Source organism: Dermochelys coriacea, chromosome 14 (genome assembly GCF_009764565.3).
Source record: "Dermochelys coriacea isolate rDerCor1 chromosome 14, rDerCor1.pri.v4, whole genome shotgun sequence".
Lineage (NCBI taxonomy): Eukaryota > Metazoa > Chordata > Testudines > Dermochelyidae > Dermochelys > Dermochelys coriacea.
Window position 1 is genome coordinate 39,854,591 of NC_050081.1, and position 22,659 is coordinate 39,877,249.

The 22,659-nt window shown below is 61.2% G+C and overlaps 3 protein-coding genes across 10 annotated transcripts; 1 reads left to right on the plus strand and 2 right to left on the minus strand.

Annotated features, from left to right (window-relative positions):
- The first annotated feature begins 295 nt into the window (after nt 1–295).
- On the plus strand, nt 296–1,972 carry PFDN6 (prefoldin subunit 6). Its single transcript, XM_038370986.2, has 5 exons — nt 296–534; nt 620–698; nt 1,281–1,351; nt 1,432–1,556; nt 1,757–1,972. Exons 1-5 carry the CDS (start codon nt 430–432, stop codon nt 1,875–1,877), a joined length of 501 nt encoding a protein of 166 aa, XP_038226914.1. The 5' UTR covers nt 296–429; the 3' UTR covers nt 1,878–1,972.
- Nucleotides 1,973–2,168: 196 nt separating this feature from the next.
- RGL2 (ral guanine nucleotide dissociation stimulator like 2) lies at nt 2,169–18,004 on the minus strand. 7 transcript variants are annotated; one of them, XM_043497196.1, is made up of 19 exons: nt 17,977–18,004; nt 11,567–11,689; nt 9,485–9,568; nt 8,964–9,139; nt 8,573–8,635; nt 8,309–8,490; nt 7,969–8,102; nt 7,546–7,761; nt 7,172–7,275; nt 6,982–7,066; nt 6,577–6,654; nt 5,657–5,731; nt 5,359–5,391; nt 4,867–4,988; nt 4,476–4,568; nt 4,195–4,327; nt 3,787–4,032; nt 3,133–3,247; nt 2,169–2,957 (listed from the first exon to the last, which is right to left on the minus strand). In XM_043497196.1, the coding sequence occupies exons 1-19, from the start codon at nt 17,998–18,000 to the stop codon at nt 2,767–2,769; spliced, it is 2,277 nt and encodes a 758-aa protein (XP_043353131.1). In that variant the 5' UTR covers nt 18,001–18,004; the 3' UTR covers nt 2,169–2,766. The 7 variants fall into 7 exon arrangements, with proteins under 7 accessions (XP_043353131.1, XP_038226816.1, XP_043353129.1 ...); XM_038370888.2 differs by lacking the exon at nt 17,977–18,004 and adding an exon at nt 12,094–12,615 and having other exon boundaries at nt 11,567–11,770; XM_043497194.1 differs by lacking the exon at nt 17,977–18,004 and adding an exon at nt 12,094–12,620 and having other exon boundaries at nt 6,982–7,275; nt 11,567–11,770.
- LOC119842575 (TAP binding protein) lies at nt 16,852–22,073 on the minus strand. Of its 2 annotated transcripts, XM_038370921.2 has the most exons (8): nt 21,837–22,073; nt 20,809–21,015; nt 20,108–20,383; nt 19,220–19,564; nt 18,384–18,719; nt 18,084–18,173; nt 17,403–17,434; nt 16,852–17,275 (listed from the first exon to the last, which is right to left on the minus strand). In XM_038370921.2, exons 1-8 carry the CDS (start codon nt 21,880–21,882, stop codon nt 17,264–17,266), a joined length of 1,344 nt encoding a protein of 447 aa, XP_038226849.1. In that variant the 5' UTR covers nt 21,883–22,073; the 3' UTR covers nt 16,852–17,263. The 2 variants fall into 2 exon arrangements, with proteins under 2 accessions (XP_038226849.1, XP_043353150.1); XM_043497215.1 differs by lacking the exon at nt 20,809–21,015 and having other exon boundaries at nt 21,837–21,969.
- Between the last annotated feature and the right edge of the window lie 586 nt (nt 22,074–22,659).

Genomic DNA, 22,659 nt, shown 5'->3' on the forward strand with positions numbered 1-22,659 from the left:
GGATGCTCAAATAAATGTGTTAGTCTCTAAGGTGCCACAAGTTCTCCTTGTCTTTTTGCGAATACAGAGTAACACGGCTGCTACTCTGAAACTTCCCATTTCAGGCACGGGTGGCCGCCATCTTGGAACAGGGCGGAAATAGGCGCATTCCCCCGGCTAGCGATGCAGCCATATTGGAAAAAGGCGGAAGTAGCTTAATCTTCTTCTCGCATGAGCCCGCGGCCATCTTGGAAAGAGGCGGAAGTGAGCTACCCTTCAAGGCCCCCCCCAGCCGGCGGCCATGTTGGAAGCGGGCGGAACTGGAAGGCTAGTCTCTCTGTCCCGTCTTCCCTTTCCCCAAGACAGGAGGGCCGGGACCTGCGCCCCCGAATTGGTCCGGAACCCGCGGGGGAGGAAGCGGAGGGACTCAGAGGCCGGACTACAAATCCCATGGTGCACCGCGGCCTCCGGCGGAAGTGGACTGTACCGGAAGCCGGGTCGAGAGATCGCACGCGCGGAGCGGGGCGGGGCTCAGCGCCGGAGCTGCGGGGAGCGGTAGGTGCTGCTCGGGGTGGGGGGCGCTCGGTAGGGGGCGGGGGAAGAGACCATGCCCCCCCGCTCTAACCCCCTCCCCCCGCAGGCGGACCCGACCCTCATGGCGGACCTGATCCAGAAGAAGCTGCAGGGTGAGCTGGAGAAATACCAGCAGCTGCAGAAAGGTACCGGCCCCTCCCCCTCCCGCCGCCCCAGCCCCCGCAGGCCCGGGCCACAGTCCATCTCCCACCCTTTCCCCCCTCTGGGGTTCCAGCAGCCCATTGACCTCCTCCCAGGGCCCCTGCTCCCCCCCCCCGGACAAACAAACTGCCCGTTCCTCCGATTTCCTCCCCCCCCGGGATCTTTCATTGCACCCTCCACGTTCCGCCCCCCACAGCCCTGAGCCCCCCTTCGACTCTCTTTCCCCCAGTTACTCCTAATGCAATTACACAGGCTGGGGAAGGAGCTGGCTTGACAGGCTGAGGGCTCTGATCCCCGTGGGGAGAGCTCCCCTGCCACCTGACCCTTCTGCCTGTACCTGAGCACTGGCAGAGACCCCCAGCCACTGGCCTGCAGAACCCCCCCTGTGGGCAGAGGGAAGTTGGGTCATCTCCTCCTGCAGACCCCTGGGGGTTATTCACCTGTGCTGCGATATAAGAGAGAGCAGGTTGATTTCTGGGGGGCTGTGATGTGGGCAGAGGTCTCTGGTGCCCCCTATGGGGCTGCAGCCCTGGAGCTCATGGAGTCCCTCTGTGTGTGCCCCTCAGATCTCAGCAAGTCCATGGCAGCACGGCAGAAACTGGAGGCACAGTTGACTGAGAACAACATTGTCAAGGAGGTGAGTGCACCCTGCCCCCAAACTCTGTACTCTCCCTCCCTTCCCTGCCCCTCACCTCCCCTTGTTCTGCTCCCCCACAGGAGCTGGGGCTGCTGGATGTGACCAACACGGTCTACAAGCTGATTGGCCCGGTGTTGGTGAAACAGGACATGGACGAGGCTAAAGCCACAGTCAGCAAGCGGCTGGACTATATCGCTGGGGAGATGTATGTATGTGTGTGGGGAAGTGGGGTTTCCTATGTGGTGGGCTGGCCCCCTGCCCCACAAGGGCACTGGCTGGTTTAGGATGAGGAATGAGCCCTTCTCCTCTAGGGTTCACTGGCTTTGATCCAGCCCTATGGCAGATAGGGGCCTGAGCTTGGGGGAGGGTTCTAGGCCCATCTCACTCTCCCCTTCCCCCCCACAGCAAGCGCTATGAGCTGCAGATGCAGGAGTCTGAGAAGAAGGCGGAACAGCAGAGGGAGGTGCTGGCCCGGCTGCAGCAGGAGTATCAGCGAGCCCAGGGCAAGGGGTCAGCTAAGGCATGAGCTGGTGCTGGGTGGGGGGGAAGCTGGATCTTTGGGGCAGGGGGGAGCTGTATTTAAGTTTTTTGCTGTTTGAAATAAAGAGGTGATGCACAAAACTGATGGCACCTGGCCCTCTGTGCCCCCTACCCCTTGGTATCCACTCACTGGCCTGGGGCCACTGCTGCTCCCAGCCTGTGCTCTGACCTGCCCTGAGTTTTGTCCCCTCTGCTTTCTCCTGGGTTCTCTGGCTGTGCTGTGCCAGGCAGATACTGCCCCCCCCCCACCTCCCCAGAGACACAGCTCTCTGCCAGCTGCTTCTAGTGTCTTTATTGCATTAGTGTTACAGCAAAGAGGGCTGGGGCCACAAGTCCCCTAATACAGTGATGGGGGGGAGGAAATCAGCTGCCCCTGCAGGGCTTGGATCACACAGTCCTTCCCCCCATCTCCAGTTGAGTCCCTGAGAAGCTGCCATCTTGGCACTGGCAGGGGCACCCCACTTCCCACTTGCATCTAGAGGGGAATTACCACCCTGGCCTCTGCTGCAGAGTCCTTCTGGCAGGGGTGAGGCCAGGCTGTGGGAGAGTGGGGTCACTGCCCCAGTCGCACCCCTCCCCCCAACTGTACCTCCGGGGTGGATAGGAAGTATGTACTGGAGTTTGGAGGGGGAGGGGTTGTCAGGACATCACCCATTTCAAGATACTTAGGTCATGGCCCTGAGGCAGCTGGCTGCCCGCCCCAGGACAGTCCTGGGGCAGACCAGAGCCTGGTGCAGGGGGAGATGAAGGTAGCCCCAGGCCAAGCAGACAGTCCTAGGCCCTGTGCAGCTCCAATTCCCTTCCCCAGAGCCCAGGCGCAGGTCACTTCCTTTCCTCCAGCCCAGGAAGCCCCAGGGCAGTTTCGGGGTTCACCATCAGAAGAGGGCCCTGGCGAGCTTGCGGCCGGTGGCCTTGATCTTGGGGAAGGTGGCGCTGAGCTCAGCCCTGCGGAGGGCAGCACTGGGAGGCAGGGGAGTTTCCCCAGGGCCCTTGGGGCGCAGCACAAAGTCCAAGCTGGAGCCATTCATGGCATAGAAGATGTTGGCTGTAGGCAGGAAGGTCAGCTCTGCAGGGAAAGAGGGTGTGAGGGCAGTTTGGGAATAGGGACCCCCCACCCACTCATGGGACCCCAGCTCCCTAGGGACTCCTTTGGAGACCCCTCATCACTATGGGTTCCCCAACCCCCCCAATGGGCCCCCCAATCCCTACCCCAGGGACACCAATTCCCCTGCCCCCCTCACCTTTCCCCTCAGGCAGCAGCTGGACCAGCTGGAATTGGGGGGCAGCCCCCTGCTCCTGGCCGTGCTTCTCCAGCACCTTGGCGATGACAGATGGGGTTTTGTCCTGGCTGGTTACCTACAGCAACACAACACACAACTCCCACTTTCCACAACAGAGCCAGACCAGGCGCCCCTGCGACCATCACCACGTACAGGGAAGTGATCACCCCACAGAGATAACACAAGTGCAGCTACAAAAACATGCCTCGTGCACAACACACAAAGCTGGGAGAATGCAGCAAATCCCAGCAGACATCCCAGAAAGCCCCACACCCCCGCCCCCTGTGACAAGGCGCACACACAACACAGCCCCACACAGACATGTAGGGGTCCAGCCTGTTCACACCAGACACACAATGGGGCAGCCCCTCCCCCCAGGGAGAGACAGTGAGTCAGGGGACCAGCTGCCCCCTCTCCATAGCAGCTGTGAGATTAGGGTCACCCTGGGGAAAAGCGGGGGTTCCCTAACTAAACTAATTGTGTTTAGTGGGTGGGCCAGGCTAAGACTGCAGCAGGAAAGTGTCACAGCAAGACAGACAGGGCAGGATTGACAACCCAGGAGTCCTGGCTCCTAGCCTCCACCCTGGGGACAGGATCCAGGTGTCCGGTGCTCACCAGGATGCTCTTGTAGAGGCTGCCGTTGTGCAGGGCCATGCGGGCGCGGATAATGCAGCAGTCAGGGTGGGGGGGCCCGGGCTCCCGGGTGGGAGGGGCAGGGAAGGCTGAGCCACAGGAAGCCGACCGCCGGTGCCCCTGGGGAAAGCCCCCCGCAGTGGGGGTGGGAGGCGAGAGGCCCCCAGCCAAGGGAGCCACGTCCTCAGGAGCTGTGTCCAGCGCTGAGACTGATGACCACTTCATGTGCTGCGGAAACGCAGAGGAGGTGACTGGGGATGGCGAGGGGCTGGGATTGAGGAAGGGATGAGGGGGACAGGGCGGGGGAGGAATGGGACAGGAGATGGGGTGCAGGCCTTGGGGGGGGAGATCAGGCAGGGGGAGGAAGTGGTAATGGGGGGGGTCTCTCACCTGCACCAGGCGAGACAGCAGCTGCGTGGGGCCACGGGGGGGTGGCAGCAGGTCGTGGCAGCAGCCAGGGGGCCCCTCATGGGAGCTGGGCCTCTCCCAGGAGACCAGAGGGTTCCCCACAGAGCTCAGCAGCCTTGGAGGTGGGGAGGTAACAGATGGATTTAATGGGGGCTGCTACCTTCAGCCCCACCAACCTTCACCCCTTGAGCCCTCCCCATCCCTCCAGCCCCCCAGTTCCCCCTCCCTCAGTCGTGCCTCAGCTCTGCCCCCCCCATACTCACTCTGTGCAGTGGGTGATGACCAGGGTGGGCTTCAGGGGCCGCTGGGGGGTTGGGGCCTCCCCAGGGGGTTCGATCTCACAGGAGAGACTGTGACTGTTGGGAGAGGGGGATTAGAACTGCACAATACACACAACCTCCTCAAATTCCTCTACACACACACCCCTCTCCTACATGCAACACTCCTTACACAATCCCCAAACTCCTCTACCCACACCCCCTACACAACACACAATATCCCCCCAAAACTCTACACACTCCTCTTACACAACCCCCACACTACACAACCCTACATGCAAACAATTCCCTACATGCAGCAACCACTTCATGCAGCACCTACAAGCCCCATCCGCCCGCCCCAGCCGCGGGGGGACGCTCCTCCCCCCCCCGCTACCTGTATGCCTCAGAGAGGGGGGGCAGTGCCCGCAGCCAGCGCTGGAAGTGGGAGCTGGGCTGGACAGTGTAGTTGCGGCACATGGACTGCAGGAGACGCAGCTGGGCCAGCACCTCAAACTCCTGGGGGCACAGAGCGAGGCAGTTACATGGGTGGGGGGACACTGCAGACAGCAGGGCTATAACAGGGCAGCAGGGCATAGAGCAGGGGGGTGCTATACTGGGGGGCAGCACAGAAAGTGGGGGGGCTATATTGGGGGACAGAAGGGGGGCACAGAGCCCAGGGTCTGTAACCAGCGGGGGGGACCGCACAGAGAGCATAGGGGGCTGTACTGGGGTGGGGGGGAGCTTAGAGAGCCTGGGGGAGCTGTACCCAGTGGGGGGAGGCAGAGAGCGATAGAGGGGGGCTGTACCGGGGGGAGGCAGAGAGCGATAGAGGGGAGCCCCAAGCCAGACGCGGAGGGAGCCCAGCAGCCCTGGCACAGCCCGGTACCTTGCGCCGCTTCTCGAAGTTGATGTATCCATTCTGCCAGAGAAACGAGAGGTGCCATGAGCCCCGTGACCAACTCCCACATGTGCCTGGCCCCCCATCCCTCCCCCAGCCTGCCTCCCCACTGCTCTCCTGTCCCCTTGCCTGGCCCCCCATTGCACACGTGCTCCCCCATGGCCTGCCTGCCCCCGTCCCACTGGCCCCTCCCACCGCCCCTCATGCCTGGCCCCCCAGCCCCTCCCCGAGCCTGGCCCCCACCCCTAACAAGGTCCTGGATCACCCCCCCACCCCCGGGTCTCACCTCCAGCTCGTCCTTCATTGCTGTGTCCAGCATCACCAGGTCTCGCAGGAAGGTGCCCAGGTACGGAACCACACCCTGGGGAGAGCAGGGAGTCAGAGAGCGGGCAGTCAACCCCCCAGCCGCCCACATATCCCCCACTGTGTCCCACCCCACCGTGCACCCTCCAGCCCGCACATAGCCCAGCACAAACCACACCGCCAACCCCCCCCCGCAGCACCCCACCCATCATGCACCCTCCAGCCCCCCACATAGCCCCCACTGTGCCCCACCATGCACCCCTCCAGCCCCACACATAGCCCTGCACAAACCACACCGCCAACCCCCCACCCTGCAGCACCCTGCTGTGACGAAGTGGGGATTTTCCCTTGTTATGTTGTATGTTAGTCTTACTGTTGAACCTATGTGAGTTTTACTGTTTTGCCTGAATAATGTGTGCCTCGGTTTCCCTGTGTGCTGCACCAACACCTCGGTGGTGGGAATAGGGTGTGTGATTTTGGCTGAGACCTCTGGGGCAGGTGAGGCTGTTCCAGCTGCCTGCACATATGCTATGACTGACAATGCCCCCACCCCACAGCACCCTGCCTAGGCCCCCCATGGCTGCCATGCTCCCTCCAGTCCCCCATATAGCCCCACACAAACCACACCTCCAGTCCAGGCCCCAGTGCCCCCCCTCCAGCCCCCACATGTACCCTCACACAAACCACACCTCCAACCCAAACCACTGGGCCCCCCCCCACATATCCCCCACCCAGTGCCCCATATATCCCAACCAGGGCTGCCCAAGCCCACCATGCCCCCAGTATCCCCCCCCACCTCTGCCCCCCCGTGCGCTGGAGGGGAAGAACAGGGATGGGACAGCCCCCCCATCCTGTGCCCCTGCATCTTTACTCATCACTGCAGCCCCCCCTTCCCCCACTCACCACTGGGCGCTGCTCCTGGGGTCTCCGTGGCTGCCGGCGGGGGGCAGGGTCGGCACCAGACGGTTTGGAGGTGCCCTCCTGGGGGGTCAGAGGAATGTGAGAGAGGGCACAGGGTTCGAGCGCAGGGAGGAACAATGAGACATGGGAAGGTGTCGGGGATGAGGGCGGATACAGAAGACCTAGGGGTTGGGGGTCACGATGGGGCAGCTGGGTAGGGAGGGGGCAGAAGAAGGAAGCGGGGGCAAGATGGGAGAGGGGGACATTAGGGGGCCATGGGGAGGAGGTGGATAGGGGGCAGTATGGGGATCTGGGAGCCAGGGGGCAGGATAGAGTGCTAGGAGCTGGGAGGCAGCACAGGAGCTGGGAGACAAGATGGGAGGGCACAGGAGCCAGGCGGCCCCTCACCTGGAACAGCAGCTGCCGGCTCAGGCTGTAGTTATCCTGTTCAGAGCAGATGGTGCAGAGCTCCTCATAGCTGCGCAGCACATCCCTGGTGGGGAAAGCGAGGGGGGGGGGGGGATGAGTGACCCCTGAGATGCTGCCCCCCCACATCCTGACCACCCAGCTCCACCCCCCCCCGCCAGCCCAGCCCCACCTGGCGGTCTCGTCCCAGGTCCGCTTGAGCCGGTGCACGGGGCTGGACTGCAGGGCGGAGATGATGGCACAGAGAGACGAGAAATTCCTCAGGGCGCGGCACTCCTGGGGGCACAGCAGTCGGGGTCATGGGGCCAGCTCCAACGCTGCTGCAGGGCAGGGGCTGGGCTGGCCTGGCTCAGGGGGGGCCAGCTCCCATGGAACTGCAGGGCGGGGGCAGGGGCTGGGCTGGCTCAGGGGCTGAGGGGTCGGGAGGGCCTGGCTGGTATTGGGAGCAGAGCTGAGGTCAGAGGTTGCTCTTTTCCCACAAGCCGGGGGCCGGACGCAGCATGGTGACCCCAACCCCGAGGGGCTGAGCTCTGGCCCCACACTCACCTCAGCCACATGGATCCATTTCTCCAGGATGCGGGCCCGCTGCTGGGGGCGCAGCCCCGGCCCCGCCAGGCAGGAGTGGATCACGGCCCCTGCCAGGCGGTTGAATTGGCGCACTGTGGCGTGGACGCTGGGGCAGTCCCGCTCCCGCCCCTTCTTGTCCCGCTGAGACCAGAGTGAGCCCAGGCACTGGTAGGGCACGACCCGCAGGAACAGCGCCTGGGGGTGGGGGGCAGGGGTTAATGGGGGGCTGCTCCCTGACCCCCACCCACTGCTAGGGGTGTCCCTTATCTCTCACTTACCCACAGGAACATCTCCTGGGATGTCCTGCACCCCCACACCCTGTAACCTAAACAGAGTCCCCCTCCCCCATATACCCTGACATGGGGGCCCCTGGGGTACAGCCCCCCCACCACACACACTCACCGCCTCCTCCAGTGTCAGCTGAGCAGCCACATGGTCAGCTTGGAAGGTCAGGATGTCGAGGAGGTCAGGGTCCCCCCTAGGGTTCATACCCCCCTCGGGGCCATCTTCCCCCAATTCCTCTTCCTCCAGCTCCCCTGCAGGGGGGAGGAGGCAGTGTTAGATCCAGCGGAGGGCGGGGAGCCTGCCCCACAGATAGACCCTCCCCTCTACCCCAGTACCCCCTCCCATCTGCCCCCACCCCCATCTGCCTGCCCCCCCGGCTTCCCCACTCCTCTCCAACCAAATCCTTCCCCATCCATCTGCCCCCCTGCAGGCTTCCCCCACCTGCAGCCCCCCTCACCTCCATTGCTGTGCCCCTCCGGCACCCCCCGTAGGGCGAGCAGGCGTCTCTCAGCCTCAGAGTCCTGTCCCAGGGCACATTGCAGGCTCCGGCCCAGTCGCTCCACCAGGCCAGGGTCCAAGCCCCCCCCGAAATCCTCAGGGTACCCGTCCAGCCAGGAGCACATCACCGAGGAGAAGGCCCTGGGGGGAGATGGGGATGAATGGGGGACATGGCCAGGAAAAGGGAAGTTGGGGTGGGTGGCGGCTGGGGGGGGTCACTCACCGCTGCAGCTCAGCCGTCTCCTGGGAAATGGGGCCCAGCTCCAGTGCCCCGACCTCCTCCAGCCTGAGGGAGAGACCGGGTCAGGGGGTTGCCATTGCCCCTGCGCTCCCCTCCCCACACCCTGACAACTCCTTTTCCCATTTTCATGCCCCCTAACCGCCCCCCGCCGGGTCGCAGCCCTTCCCTCTCATCCCCCCATGGGGCCCAACTCCCCCCTTGTGTCCCCCCATCCCCTCTGCCCTGACATCTCCCCCATAATCCCAATTCTAGTCACTCCCCACTTCCCCCCAGTGTCCTGCACCCCCATCACCCTTGTACTTACCCCATGTCCTGCACCCCCTCCTCCCCCTCCACTTTCCCCCAGCATCCTGCGCCCCCTCCACCCCGTCACCTGTCGAGCAGCAGCCCCAGCACCGTGGGGGGGCGGGCGAACACCCGGTAGGTGATCAGGAAGGCAGGGACGTAGGTGGCATCGCCCAGCGTCTGGGCCTCCAGCAGGTGCCGAACCAGCCGGACCAGCGACCCGGCCTTCAGTGAGCGGGCCTGGCTGCCTGCCCTCCCCAGGGCCTGTGGGGAGACCGTCAATCAGCCTGGACCCCCCCCCCATTCTGCTCAGTGACCCGGCCTGGCTCCATGACCCCCCCGGGGCCTGTGGGGAGAGCATCAGTCAGCCTGGACAGCCCCCCACATACCCCTCAGTGACCCGGCCTGGCTCCAAAACCCCCCCGGGGCCTGTGGGGAGAGCGTCAGTCAGCCTGGACAGCCCCCCACTTACCCCTCAGTGACCCGGCCTGGCTCCATGACCCCCCCGGGCCTGTGGGGAGACCATCAATCAGTCTGGATACGCCCCCCCCATACCGTTGAGGCCTGGGGGAAAGAGAGGTCATCAGAGCCGACCTGCCCCCCACTCACCCCTTGCTGGGCGCCCCCAGACCGGCGTGTGGTCACTGTGTAGATTGCTCCCTCCTCGGTCTCCTCCATCAGGGTCACTGGGGGCTGGGGAGAGGGGAGGGTTACCCCAGATATCACTGCTCTCCACCCCCCGCCCCCTCCAACTGTAGGAGTCTCATCCCCCTCCCCCTACTCCAGCCGCCCTCCTGGATATCCCCTACCCAGCTGACTAGGAGCTGCCCCCCACCGCCACACACACACTCACCTTGACAGGCAGACAGTACCACCGTGTCCGGGACAGCCCCCCTCCCTCCTGACCTCCCGGCTCCAGGCATGCCCCCAGCCGCAGGAAAACCTTCATCAGCCCCCCCACCCCCTGAACAGAGACCCCCTCCTGCTGCCTACTGGGGCATAGCCCCCGCCAACCCCCCCAGGAACTGCCCCCTCCCCTCAGGCAGAGGGAGCACTCTAGGGGGCATCTGGATACATGGGTGGGGACAGACAGATGGTGGTCACCACCCCACCCCAAGGTGCACGTATGTTGAAGAGGTTCACCGGGTCTCACTCAGCCCCACCCCAGGGCATGACTCTCACTGGGGTGGGGCGTGTGGGGGAGGGAATCACCCAGCTGAGCCCCCCCAAACCCCACAGCCCTATGGGACTGGCCTGTGGGCCCAGGCAGGAGTTCGGGGTGCGTAGGGCTGGGGGGCAGCGTGGGAGAGTTAGGGGGCATAGCGGGGCTTCAGGGGCATAGACAGCAGGGTGGGGGTGCAGGGGGAGAGGGCACCGTGGGACCCAGTGAACCTCCCAAACACGCAGGCCAGGGCAGACAGACAGACAAACACCCTTCCCGCCTCCCCAGTCTCTCACACACACCCCCAACAAGAAACCCCTCCTACACTCCTGTCAGTCTGTCCCCCTCCACACCCCCGTTCCCCCTACACCCCTCCCCTCCCCCGTCTGTCTGTCCTGTTCCCCTTCCCCGGTCTGTCTGCCCCAGTTTCTCTCTCTCCGTCTCCCTCCCAGTACTGCTTCCGCCTTCTCTGTCTGCTCCAGCCCCTCCCGCTCCAGCCCTGCCCCCCCAGGCACTTCCCCAAACCTGCCCTGCCAAACCCTGCAGCTGCCAGGTTACCTGCCCTGCCCCCCACTGCAGGGGCTGGGTGTGTCCTCGGGAGGGGGCACTCACCTGAGCCTTATGACCCCAAGGAGCGGCAGCCACCTCTGAGTGGGACATGGCTGCTGGGGACCAATGGGAATTTGGGACAGGAAGTGAAGGGACATCTCAGGGCTCACTGACACCCAAGCCCCACACTGCCCCTCACCACAGCACCAGCCGCTCACTGCCCTACACCACACTCCCAGCACCCCAGTCACTCACGCCTCACAAATAGCTCACAACACAGACACCGCCCAACCACATGCACACACAGCCCCCAAACACCCCACACAACCACACCCTGAGCAAGCTGCAGAACTACCAGCAAAGCCAACAATCACACACACCTCAACTACCAACGACATGCCCCTCATGACCGCGCTCCACACGCAACTGTGTGACCCCACCACATACACCTGAGAACACATGGCTCCGCAAACCCACACAGGTGTGACCTCACAACACACACAATGTGCCACCACATGCACCAAGGGTGTGACACTACAACACGCCCCTCCCAACACACAGCTCCACAAACCCTCATTGGTGTGACCCCACCACACACATCAGACAACACACAGCTCCACAGCCCCCCCCGTGTACCACATGCACCCACAATGGTGTGACCCCACAACACCCCCCCTTCACACCCGAGTGACCCAACACCACACAGAACCTCCCCCTCAGCCACACACAAGGGTGTGACCCCACATCCCCTCTAACCCCTCATTCTCCGACTGCTACCAGCAACGCCCAAGCTACCCCCACAACACAACCCCACGGGGCAGCCACCCCTTCCCCCATGCCCGCCCCCAGCGCACACCTTCCTATGACCCATCCCCCGGTGCCCCCCCAGCCTGCCCCCTGCTCCCCCCTCACATGCTCCCTCCCCACATCCCCACCTCACCTGCTCCTCCCCACCCCAATCCCTCCCCATCCCTCCTCACCTGTGGCTGCAGGGGGTCAGGGGGCCAGCTCCGGTACCCGCTCAGAGTGACCCCCTGCTCCTCCCCCAGCTCCAGCCGGGCCCCCTCCAGCAGATGGCGCAGCGAGCGGGGCAGCATGGGGGGAGGGGACGTCTCAGCCCCACGGAGGAGTCATGGGCTGCCCCCCTACTGCCGTGCGAGGGGGGTGTCAGGCGAGGTCCAGGACTGAGAAAGAGAGGGGCAGAAACGGAAGGACATGGGAGGGAAGTTAGAACTTCTCCAGGAGCAGGAAATATTTGGGGGAACTTTGTCCCCCTCCCTCCCGCTCCCCACTTCCTCCCACTTCACCCTCCTACATACCCACTGCACCCCTCCCCTTCCTACACCCCCATATTCCCCACTGCACCCCCTTCCCTGCCCAACACCCCCACAGCACTCCTCCCCTGCTCCCCCACACCCCCATATTCCCCACTTCACCCCTCCCTAGCACCCCCTTGCACCTCTTCCCATACCCTCCATTGCACCCCGCTCTCCCAGTGCACGCCCACCTGGGTGCCAGGCTGCGGGTGGGAAGGTCCCTTCTCCCCTCGGGCACCCGGCTCCCTGCTACGCCCTAGAACAGGCTGGGTGGAAACTCCGGAGCTGTGGAGCCCGGAGCTGGGTAGGAGGGGAGGACGGGGTGGAGCCAGGGGCCGGAGAGAGAGAAATCCGGAGCTGGAGTTGGCACAGACGGAACGGAGCTGGACAGAGCCTGGAGCCAGAGAGACAGAAAGCCCAGAGCTGGAGCCAGGGAGGGGCTGGAAGTGGGGCAGGACGGAAAGCCCGGAGCTGGAACTCGTGGAGAGGCACAAAGCCCGGAGCTGTATCAGCCTGGACTGGCTCTAGGAAACCGTAAAGCCGGGAGCAAAGCCGGCAGCAGTGCAGTGGGAGGATCGGAGCCAGAACGGCACAGCCCAGAGCAAAGCCTGCTGGGGAGACCGAAATCCTGGAGTGGAGTACACCTGGAAAGGAAGTGACATGAAACTCAGAGCAGAGAGAAAAGGAGTACTTGTGGCACCTTAGAGACTAACAAATTTATTAGAGCATAAGCTTTCGTGAGCTACAGCTCACTTCATCGGATGCATTTAGTGAGCTGTAGCTCACGAAAGCTTATGCTCTAATAAATTTGTTAGTCTCTAAGGTGCCACAAGTACTCCTTTTCTTTTTGCGAATACAGACTAACACGGCTGCTACTCTGAAATCAGAGCAGAGAGCTGCAAAGCCCAGAGAGGAGCCAGAGGACTGCAGAGAGTTAAAGCCCAGACCAGATCTGCCTGGGAACGGAGCCAAGGCCAGAGAGACCCAGAACCTGGGGCAGACGCGCTATGGGCTCTGTCCCCTGGATGCACGTTTCCCGAATCTCCATTTTTTGTATTTTCTGCTCCCCAGAGATCCAGCTCCGTTTTGCCAGTTATCCAGTCCTTATAAAGAAAAGGAGTACTTGTGGCACCTTAGAGACTAACAAATTTATTAGAGCATAAGCTTTCGTGAGCTACAGCTCACTTCATCGAAGTGAGCTGTAGCTCACGAAAGCTTATGCTCTAATAAATTTGTTAGTCTCTAAGGTGCCACAAGTACTCCTTTTCTTTTTGCGAATACAGACTAACACGGCTGCTACTCTGAAACCAGTCCTTATATTCCCCTTGGGATCCAGCTTCGTATTTCGTCCCATGATCCGGCTCCATGTTTCCCACTGCTCCAGTATGTATATAGAAAAGGAGTACTTGTGGCATCTTAGAGACTAACAAATTTATTAGAGCATAAGCTTTCGTGAGCTACAGCTCACTTCATCGGATGCATTTGGTGGAAAAAACAGAGGAGAGATTTATATACACACACACAGAGAACATGAAACAATGGGTTTATCATACACACTGTAAGGAGAGTGATCACTTAAGATAAGCCATCACCAACAGCGGGGGGGGGGGGGGGGGGGGGGGGGAGAGGAGGAAAACCTTCCATGGTGACAAGCAGGTAGGCTAATTCCAGCAGTTAACAAGAATATCAGAGGAACAGTGGGGGGTGGGTTGGGGGGGGAGAAATACCATGGGGAAATAGTTTTACTTTGTGTAATGACTCATCCATTCCCAGTCTCTATTCAAGCCTAAGTTAATTGTATCCAGTTTGCAAATTAATTCCAATTCAGCAGTCTCTCGTTGGAGTCTGTTTTTGAAGCTTTTTTGTTGAAGTATAGCCACTCTTAGGTCTGTGATCGAGTGACCAGAGAGATTGAAGTGTTCTCCAACTGGTTTTTGAATGTTATAATTCTTGACGTCTGATTTGTGTCCATTCATTCTTTTACGTAGAGACTGTCCAGTTTGGCCAATGTACATGGCAGAGGGGCATTGCTGGCACATGATGGCATATATCACATTGGTAGATGCGCAGGTGAACGAGCCTCTGATAGTGTGGCTGATGTGATTAGGCCCTATGATGGTATCCCCTGAATAGATATGTGGACAGAGTTGGCAACGGGCTTTGTTGCAAGGATAGGTTCCTGGGTTAGTGGTTCTGTTGTGTGGTGTGTGGTTGCTGGTGAGTATTTGCTTCAGATTGGGGGGCTGTCTGTAAGCAAGGACTGGTCTATCTCCCAAGATCTGAGAGAGCGATGGCTCGTCCTTCAGGATAGGTTGTAGATCCTTGATGATGCGTTGGAGAGGTTTTAGTTGGGGGCTGAAGGTGATGGCTAGTGGCGTTCTGTTGTTTTCTTTGTTGGGCCTGTCCTGTAGTAGGTGACTTCTGGGTACTCTTCTGGCTCTGTCAATCTGTTTCTTCACTTCAGCAGGTGGGTATTGTAGTTGTAGGAATGCATGATAGAGATCTTGTAGGTGTTTGTCTCTGTCTGAGGGGTTGGAGCAAATGCGGTTATATCGTAGCGCTTGGCTGTAGACAATGGATCGAGTGGTATGATCTGGATGAAAGCTAGAGGCATGTAGGTAGGAATAGCGGTCAGTAGGTTTCCGATATAGGGTGGTGTTTATGTGACCATCGCTTATTAGCACCGTAGTGTCCAGGAAGTGGATCTCTTGTGTGGACTGGTCCAGGCTGAGGTTGATGGTGGGATGGAAATTGTTGAAATCATGGTGGAATTCCTCAAGAGCTTCTTTTCCATGGGTCCAGATGATGAAGATGTCATCAATGTAGCGCAAGTAGAGTAGGGGCATTAGGGGATGAGAGCTGAGGAAGCGTTGTTCTAAGTCAGCCATAAAAATGTTGGCATACTGTGGGGCCATGCGGGTACCCATCGCAGTGCCGCTGATTTGAAGGTATACATTGTCACCAAATGTGAAATAGTTATGGGTCAGGACAAAGTCACAAAGTTCTGCCACCAGGTTAGCCGTGACAGTATCGGGGATACTGTTCCTGACAGCTTGTAGTCCATCTTTGTGTGGAATGTTGGTGTAGAGGGCTTCTACATCCATAGTGGCTAGGATGGTGTTTTTAGGAAGATTACCAATGGACTGTAGTTTCCTCAGCCACACTATCAGAGGCTCGTTCACCTGCGCATCTACCAATGTGATATATGCCATCATGTGCCAGCAATGCCCCTCTGCCATGTACATTGGCCAAACTGGACAGTCTCTACGTAAAAGAATGGACACAAATCAGACGTCAAGAATTATAACATTCAAAAACCAGTTGGAGAACACTTCAATCTCTCTGGTCACTCGATCACAGACCTAAGAGTGGCTATACTTCAACAAAAAAGCTTCAAAAACAGACTCCAACGAGAGACTGCTGAATTGGAATTAATTTGCAAACTGGATACAATTAACTTAGGCTTGAATAGAGACTGGGAATGGATGAGTCATTACACAAAGTAAAACTATTTCCCCATGGTATTTCTCCCCCCCCAACCCACCCCCCACTGTTCCTCTGATATTCTTGTTAACTGCTGGAATTAGCCTACCTGCTTGTCACCATGGAAGGTTTTCCTCCTCTCCCCCCCCCTGCTGTGGGTGATGGCTTATCTTAAGTGATCACTCTCCTTACAGTTTTCAGAGTAGCAGCCGTGTTAGTCTGTATTCGCAAAAAGAAAAGGAGTACTTGTGGCACCTTAGAGACTAACAAATTTATTAGAGCATAAGCTTTCGTGAGCTACAGCTCACTTCATCGGATGCATCTCACGAAAATGTAAAGCTTATGCTCTAATAAATTTGTTAGTCTCTAAGGTGCCGCAAGTACTCCTTTTCTTTCTCCTTACAGTGTGTATGATAAACCCATTGTTTCATGTTCTCTGTGTGTGTGTATATAAATCTCTCCTCTGTTTTTTCCACCAAATGCATCCGATGAAGTGAGCTGTAGCTCACGAAAGCTTATGCTCTAATAAATTTGTTAGTCTCTAAGGTGCCACAAGTACTCCTTTTCTTTTTGCGAATACAGACTAACACGGCTGCTACTCTGAAGTATGTATATATTCTCCCCTTCCCCATGGAATCCAGATCCACGTTTCCCAGGTCTCTGGTTTGTATATTCTTCCCCCTCCCCCCCCAGGATCCAGCTCTATGTTTCCCAGCGCTCCAGTCTGTATATATACTCCACCCCACCCCGTGTTTGTATATTCTCCCCCTCCCCTCGGAATCTGCATCCACGTTTCCCAGCTCTCCAGTCTCTACATTCCTCCCCTGGGTCCAGTTCCGTGTTTCCCATCTCTCCAGTCCATATATTTCCCCCTCCACTGGAGTCTGGAACCTCTGGTCCCTACATTCTCCCTCCTTCCCGGGGGGAGGGGGGGGAGGAAGCTGAACAATGGGGACAGCCTTCCTGTCTTCCTCCGGCCAGGAAGTCACACCTCCCACATACCCCCACTGCACCCTTCCAGTGCCAGCCCACTGGGTATGAACCCAGCGTGGGCAATGCTCAGAGAGTGAGGAGAGCTGGGAAGTAAAGAGCAGGACATACAAGACCCCATAACATAACGGAAGAGTAGGAGCAACGAAGGGTAGTAAGGATGGAGGGAAAGGCTTCGTCTCCCTGAGCCTGTGGAACTCTCTGCTACTGGACATGAACCCTTGGGACCATGTGCCCTGGGTCTTAGGGAGAGGCGACTCTCTGAACTCAACTGGCCTTGGCTATGAAGGTCTCAGGGATGGGGGAGCTGGAGGTGGGGTGAGGGGATGGGGAGGTCTCTTGCTGAGGCAGAAGGAGATGGGGCACTGGGGAGGGCAGTTTGGGCAGGGCATGTGGGGCTGGGTGGGGAGAGGAGGCCTCTGCTTGGGGGGTGGGGGCTCTGGGGAGGGGTGTTGAGAGATGACGACGCCCATGCCGGAGTTACGGGGGTCACAGCAAAACATTTTTATTTCTGGGACTGAAGCCCCCATGTAGCAGTGCAGACCAACAGCCCCCCAACCTTAAACACAACAGGCCACTTGTCCAGCCCCCCAGGGAGAGGCAGGCGGTAGGGGGAGCACAGGTGGAGGTGGGGGGCTCAGGCGGAGGGACCCCGGCAGCAGGGGAGGTGGGTGCTGTGGGGAGAGGAGGCCAAGAGGGGATGGGGAAACAGTGGGGGAGGATTGAGGCATGATCCTGGCTGACAGCACGGGAGGTGCAGGGAAGGGGGACTGGAGAAGACGTTTATTGTCCATTAAGCCCCCAACTCTGGTTCCTGTCCTGAGGTTCACAATCTTATTTTGGGGGTCACAGATCAGCCCCCAAAATCTCAGCTTCCCTGGGCACGTCTCACTCTGATTTCTGCGGGGAGAAGAGAGTCAGGTAAGAATCACACCAGGTGCTCCAGCCCCAGCCTCCCCCAACAGGGGGCGCTGTGGGGAGCTGTGGGGAGCAGGGCAGGAGCACTGGGGGGTGGGGGGGTATTTACCTTGCTTTTCTCTTCAGCTCCGGATGGACAGACTGAAAAAGGAACAAGAGAGGAGTGAGACCCTGGCTCCCCTGAACAGGAGTAGGAGGGAGGTGGGGGAGAGTGGCTGGCTGGGGGTACGGGTGGTATATAGCCCTGTCCATGAGGATACAGGGTGAGATTGGGGGGTGCAAGGAGGCAGAGGGGGTCTGAGGGGAGTAGGGGCAGCAGAGGTCTGGGGGTACATATCCTTCCCCAGAAGATGCAGGGGAGGAGAACGGGGGTGGTCTGGGAGGCAATGGGCTGGTTGGAGGGTACCTGGGGGCTGAGGGGTGTATAGGGTGGCAGTATGGGGGGGTGTTGCAGAGGAGGCTGGATGGTTGGGGGTGCAATGGAGGGTGGTATGGGGGGATGGGGACTGGGGGGCATATGGGGAGAGTGGGAGGGTTGGGGGCTGTATGAGAGGCAATGGGGTGAATAGGGGCAGGGCAGCACCTACCCTTGTCCTGGAGGAGGCAGGGGGGTTGGGGTGAATGGGAAGAACGGGGGGACAGTGGGGATCAGGGTGTATGGGGGGAGGCAGTGACATGAGGGGCAGTGGGGGGAGGGGAAGTGACATGGGGAGGCACACATCCTTGTCCCAATAGAGGCAGTGGGGATGGGCGTGTATGGGGGGAGGAGGTGACATGGGGGGGCACACACCCTTGTTTCCTAGGAGGCGGAAGAGCCCATAGAGCAGGAACGCAGCCAGGAACATCCCAATGGCGTCCTCCAGGGAGGGGCCCGTGGCACCTGGGGCAGATGGGGGATGAGACCAAGAGACACTCCCCATTTCTCCCCCCCGGATCCTCCCCCATGGCACCCCTCCCCTTCCTGCCCTACACCCCTGTGTTACCCCCTCCCCATCTCCCCTCCGCCCCCACTCCATCCCTGCTCCCCTGAGTCCCCCATCCCTGCACTCCTCTCCCATTGCCCCCTGCCCTGTCCCCCTGCTGTCCCCACCTGCCACGCGGAGCTGGACGCTCCTCCGGGCAGGGGTGGCCAGGGCGGCGTGGGTCACGTGGCAGCTGTAGGTGGCTCCGTGGTCGCGGGGCTGGACGGGCGCCAGGCGGGCAAAGCTGCTCAGGCTGTAGGTGCTGTCAGGGCCACGCCGGTGCCCTGACTCCCAGGTCTCAGTCATGTACTCCAGCAGGTCGCCCCCTGCCTCCCCGGGACCCCGGCGCAGCCAGCTCACCGTCACATCCAATGGGTAATAGCCAGAGACCTCACAGGCCAGCTCAGCTGGTGCCCCAGGGGCCAGCAATAGGGGGTCAGGGCGCAGCGTCACCACAGGGGGCTCTGAGGAGAGAGGGAGTTAGAGACTGGTCCCATATGGGCCTGTAGAGCTCAGCCCGGCGTCTCTCCTCCCTGGGAGGCACAGACAGAGGGTTGGGGTGCAGTGTCACCTTGGGGGTGGGGGGAAGTGGGTTCAGAGGAAGAGATGAGTTACGACCTAGTCTGGCCTTCCTCATCTCCTGGGGGGCATGGGGTACAGTGCCACCACCTGGGGCTCTGGGAGGAAGGCGGGATTAGAGACCAGTCCCATACAGCCCTGTACAGCCTAGGGGGTGCTGGGTCAATGTGGAGAACTCTGGGACCCCTCCAACTAAGGGGGTAAATATTGGAGTTCACAGCCCAGGCTGTGGGAGCATCAGTCCAGGGACCCCTCCCCAAAATCAGTCATGCATCACTAGCCTGGGGTGGGGGGAAGATACCCGTGGGGTGCAAAGATAGTCTCATACCCATGTCCCCCATGCTGGGAGCAGAGGCAGCAGCTCGGGAGGCCCCCCCAGACTCACCAGTGATGCGCAGCTCCAGGGCCTGCTGGGCATGGAGGTGGGGCAGGTAGATGGTGCAGATGTAGGTTCCTTCATGCCGCACCCCGACCTGGGGCAGTCGCAGCGACACGTTGGTGTCTGCGCCCGCCCTCCCCTCCTCCAGGAACAGTTGCGCCCCCGCCTCGGCCACGTGGGCTCGGCCTGACACCCCATCGTAGGCCAGCACCACGCGCCCAGCACCCCGGTACTGGTACCGCCACTCCACCGAGAATGGGCCAGGTGGTGCGGTGAAGCAACAGTCCAGCAGCACGTCCCGGCCCAGGCGGGAGTGCAGGTGCGGGGTGCGGGAGAACACGGACAACACTGCTGTGGGGCAGAGATGAGGGTGTTACTGCTGTGAGCACCATGGAAGCAGTGCCACGGGGGGGCAAGGTTGTGAGCACCACATGGACAGTGCCCGAGGGGGAGGGCTGTGAGCACCATGGAAGCAGTGCCATGGGGAACGGTTTGGACTGTGAGCATGATGCCGGGGGGGGCAAGATTGTGAGCACCACAGGGACAGTGCCCCATGAGTACCATGGGGGAGGGGGAGGGCTGTGAGCACCATGGGAGCAGTGCCATGGGGAACGGTTTGGACTGTGAGCATGATGCCTCAGAGGTAGTGCTTTGAACACCACAGGAACAGTGGCACAAGTCAGGGCTGTGAGCACCATGAAGAACAGTGCTTTGAGGGAGGGCAGGGCTGTGAGCGCCACACGGACAGTGCCTGGGGGGGGTACTGCTGTGAGCAGCACAGCAGGATGTAGGGGCAAGGGAAGGAGCCTGGGGCCCTGAGGAAAGAGAGGGTCCCCACAGCAGGATTTTGGGGGGAGGCTGCTTCCACCCTACGTTCCCAGTCGCCCTGGTTACCAATTGCCATGATGACCGCTGGTTGCTGGGATGTTGTCGCCTCCTCACTCTTGAGGACAGTGCTGACTCCGTAGCCCCTGGCCGGGGCCTGGACGCTGCTGATGAACCAGGGGCCCCCCAGGCCCAGGGGGCTGCGGTGCTCGGGGGTCAGGCCGGCTGCCCAGGGCACGTGGGCCTCCTGTGGTGTGTAGGCGTTGATCTCACAGGAGGGCAGCTCCCCATCCTTGGGGTGCCCCCCCGCTGGGAGGGGGACACGGTGCAGGGCCCCTGCAAGGTCTGGAGGGGAGAAAGAAATCAGGGGGAGAGACATGGACACCCCAATGCGCACCGTTGCTAGGAGGGGGATACAATGTAGGGTCCCCCAGAATCTGAGGGGAGAGAGGCCATGGGGGGGCAGTTGTGAGGAACAGGAAAGCAAATGGGGGGACATGCCAGACATGGGAGTGGCAGGGCACTGCGGGGCAGGGTGGAGGAGTGGGGGAGCACTTGGGGAGGATGGGGAAAAGAGGGGGCTGTAAGAAGCGGGTATGGGGGAGCAGAGGGGAGGAGCAGGGTGTGGTGGACAGGTGAGGTAACACTGGGGGGAAGATGGGATGTAGTGGTAGTCCTGTGGGGCAGGACCGGGCAGCAGGGTGGTAGTGGGGGCAGGCACTGGAAGATCAGGGTGTGAGAGCCCAGTGAGGGGGAGGAAGGGTACATACCAGTGATGTCAAAAACCATGCCTGGCTCCAGGTCGGGGGGCAGCTCGGGCTCTGTCTCGGGGAGCCCCCCTCTCACCCCCCGCAGCAGTAGCAGCGCCCGGCGCTGAGTCACGGAACTCGGCATCACCCCCATGCGCCCCCCAGCCTCCTCCACGAACCAGCAGTTCAGCCAGGGGGGCCCCGCCAGAGCCAGACACAGAGCAAACCCTAGGGGCCAGGGCCAGGCAGTTAGTGCAGACACAAGGACCCCCAAAGCTCCCTGGGACACCAGATTGCCCCCAGATTGCCCCCTCCCCCAGGGCAGGACCCTCAAGAGATGCCCCTCCCCAGAGATGACCTCTCATCCCCCCAGGGTCTGATTTCTCCCTTGCCCCCCCAATAACCAGCAGGTGCCTCCACATCCCACCCAGCCCCATCACCCCACACCCAGACAAACGGCCCCTTCCTCCCAAACACCCTGTGGGAGCACAGCCCCCTGCAGTTCAGGGGCCCTCTCAGGGTCAAGTGACATGTGGGGTGGGGCGTTGAAGGTCAGGACTGGGAAAGAACTGTGTCCGCAGGGGTGCTCAGCTTGCCCTGGCAGGGGGGAGCCATGACAGACACAGCCCAGCCCTGCCCCCACTGGCTGGAGCCCACCTCACACTGAGGGTCCCTGGGCGGGGGGGAGGGGAGCCGTGTCTCGGGGGGCTGAGGATCCCAGAGTGTGGGGAGGAGGGAGAGCCGCGTCTCAGGACAGGCTCAGGTTGCCCTGGGGGCGCTGTGTGTTGGGCGGGCAGGGTCCCAGAGCGGGAGTGGAGCTGTGTCTGGCGGGGGGGCGGTCTCAGGGTCCCTGGGTGGGGGTGGAGCCATGTCAGTGCGGAGGGGGTCAGGGTCCCTGGGCAGGGGGGAGCCGTGTCCCGGGGGGGGGCTGAGGCTGTGTTTCGGGGGAGTGTCAGGTTGCCCTGCGAGGCGGGCAGGTGTGTCCTGTGGACAGAGAGCTGCGGGGGGGGGAGGTCCGAGGACAGGTGAGGGGAGCCCCCCCGACTCACCGGGCAGGAGCAGGGCCAGGGCCCCCACGGGGACGAGTGAAGTCATGGCGGCTGCGAGGCGGGATGGAAATACCCGAAACCCCCGCCCCCCCCGCTTCCACTTTCGCTTTCGGGGAGCGGGCGAGACAGATAGACACAGCCCGGCCCCCTCTGCCCCGCCCCCTCCCTCCACTGCACCCCATCTCCTCCTGCCCCCACCGCCCACTGCTCCCAGCTCCTCTCCAGCTCCCTTTGCCCCGCCCCCAGGTTCCCCTCCCTCTACCCTGTCTGGCCACTACCCCCCATCTCCCTCTGCCTCCGGCCCCTCCCTCCACTGCCCCCGAGCTCCTTCTGCCCTGTCCCCCCAGCGCCTCCTGCTCCCCCGCTCCCTTTGGCCCCCCATCTCCTCCTGCCCGTCCCCCCACTGCTCCCAGCTCCCTCTGCCCTGCCCCCATTTCCTTCTACCACCCCAGTGCCTCTCCATCTCCCTCCACCAGGCTCTCCTCCCTCTGCCCTGTCCAGCCACTGCCCCCCCATCTCCCTCTGCCCCCTGTGCCCCCCAGATCCCCTCCATCTCCCTCTGGCCCGCTCCTCCCCTGCAGTCCCACCCCCTCCTGATCTCCCCAGGTCCTCCTTTCGCCCCACATCTCCCACCCCAGCCAGAGCCTTCCCCCACCGCTCTCCCTGACCAGCCCCTAGGTATGCCCCCTGCCCCTCTTCCCATGCCCATTTCTTCCCTCCTTCCAGTCCAGATCCTGTTCTCTGCTTCCCCAGGTCCAATTCTTTGGGGTTCAGGGCTACCACAGACCGTAGCACGCACCCCCTTCTGGTGACCCACTAGGGC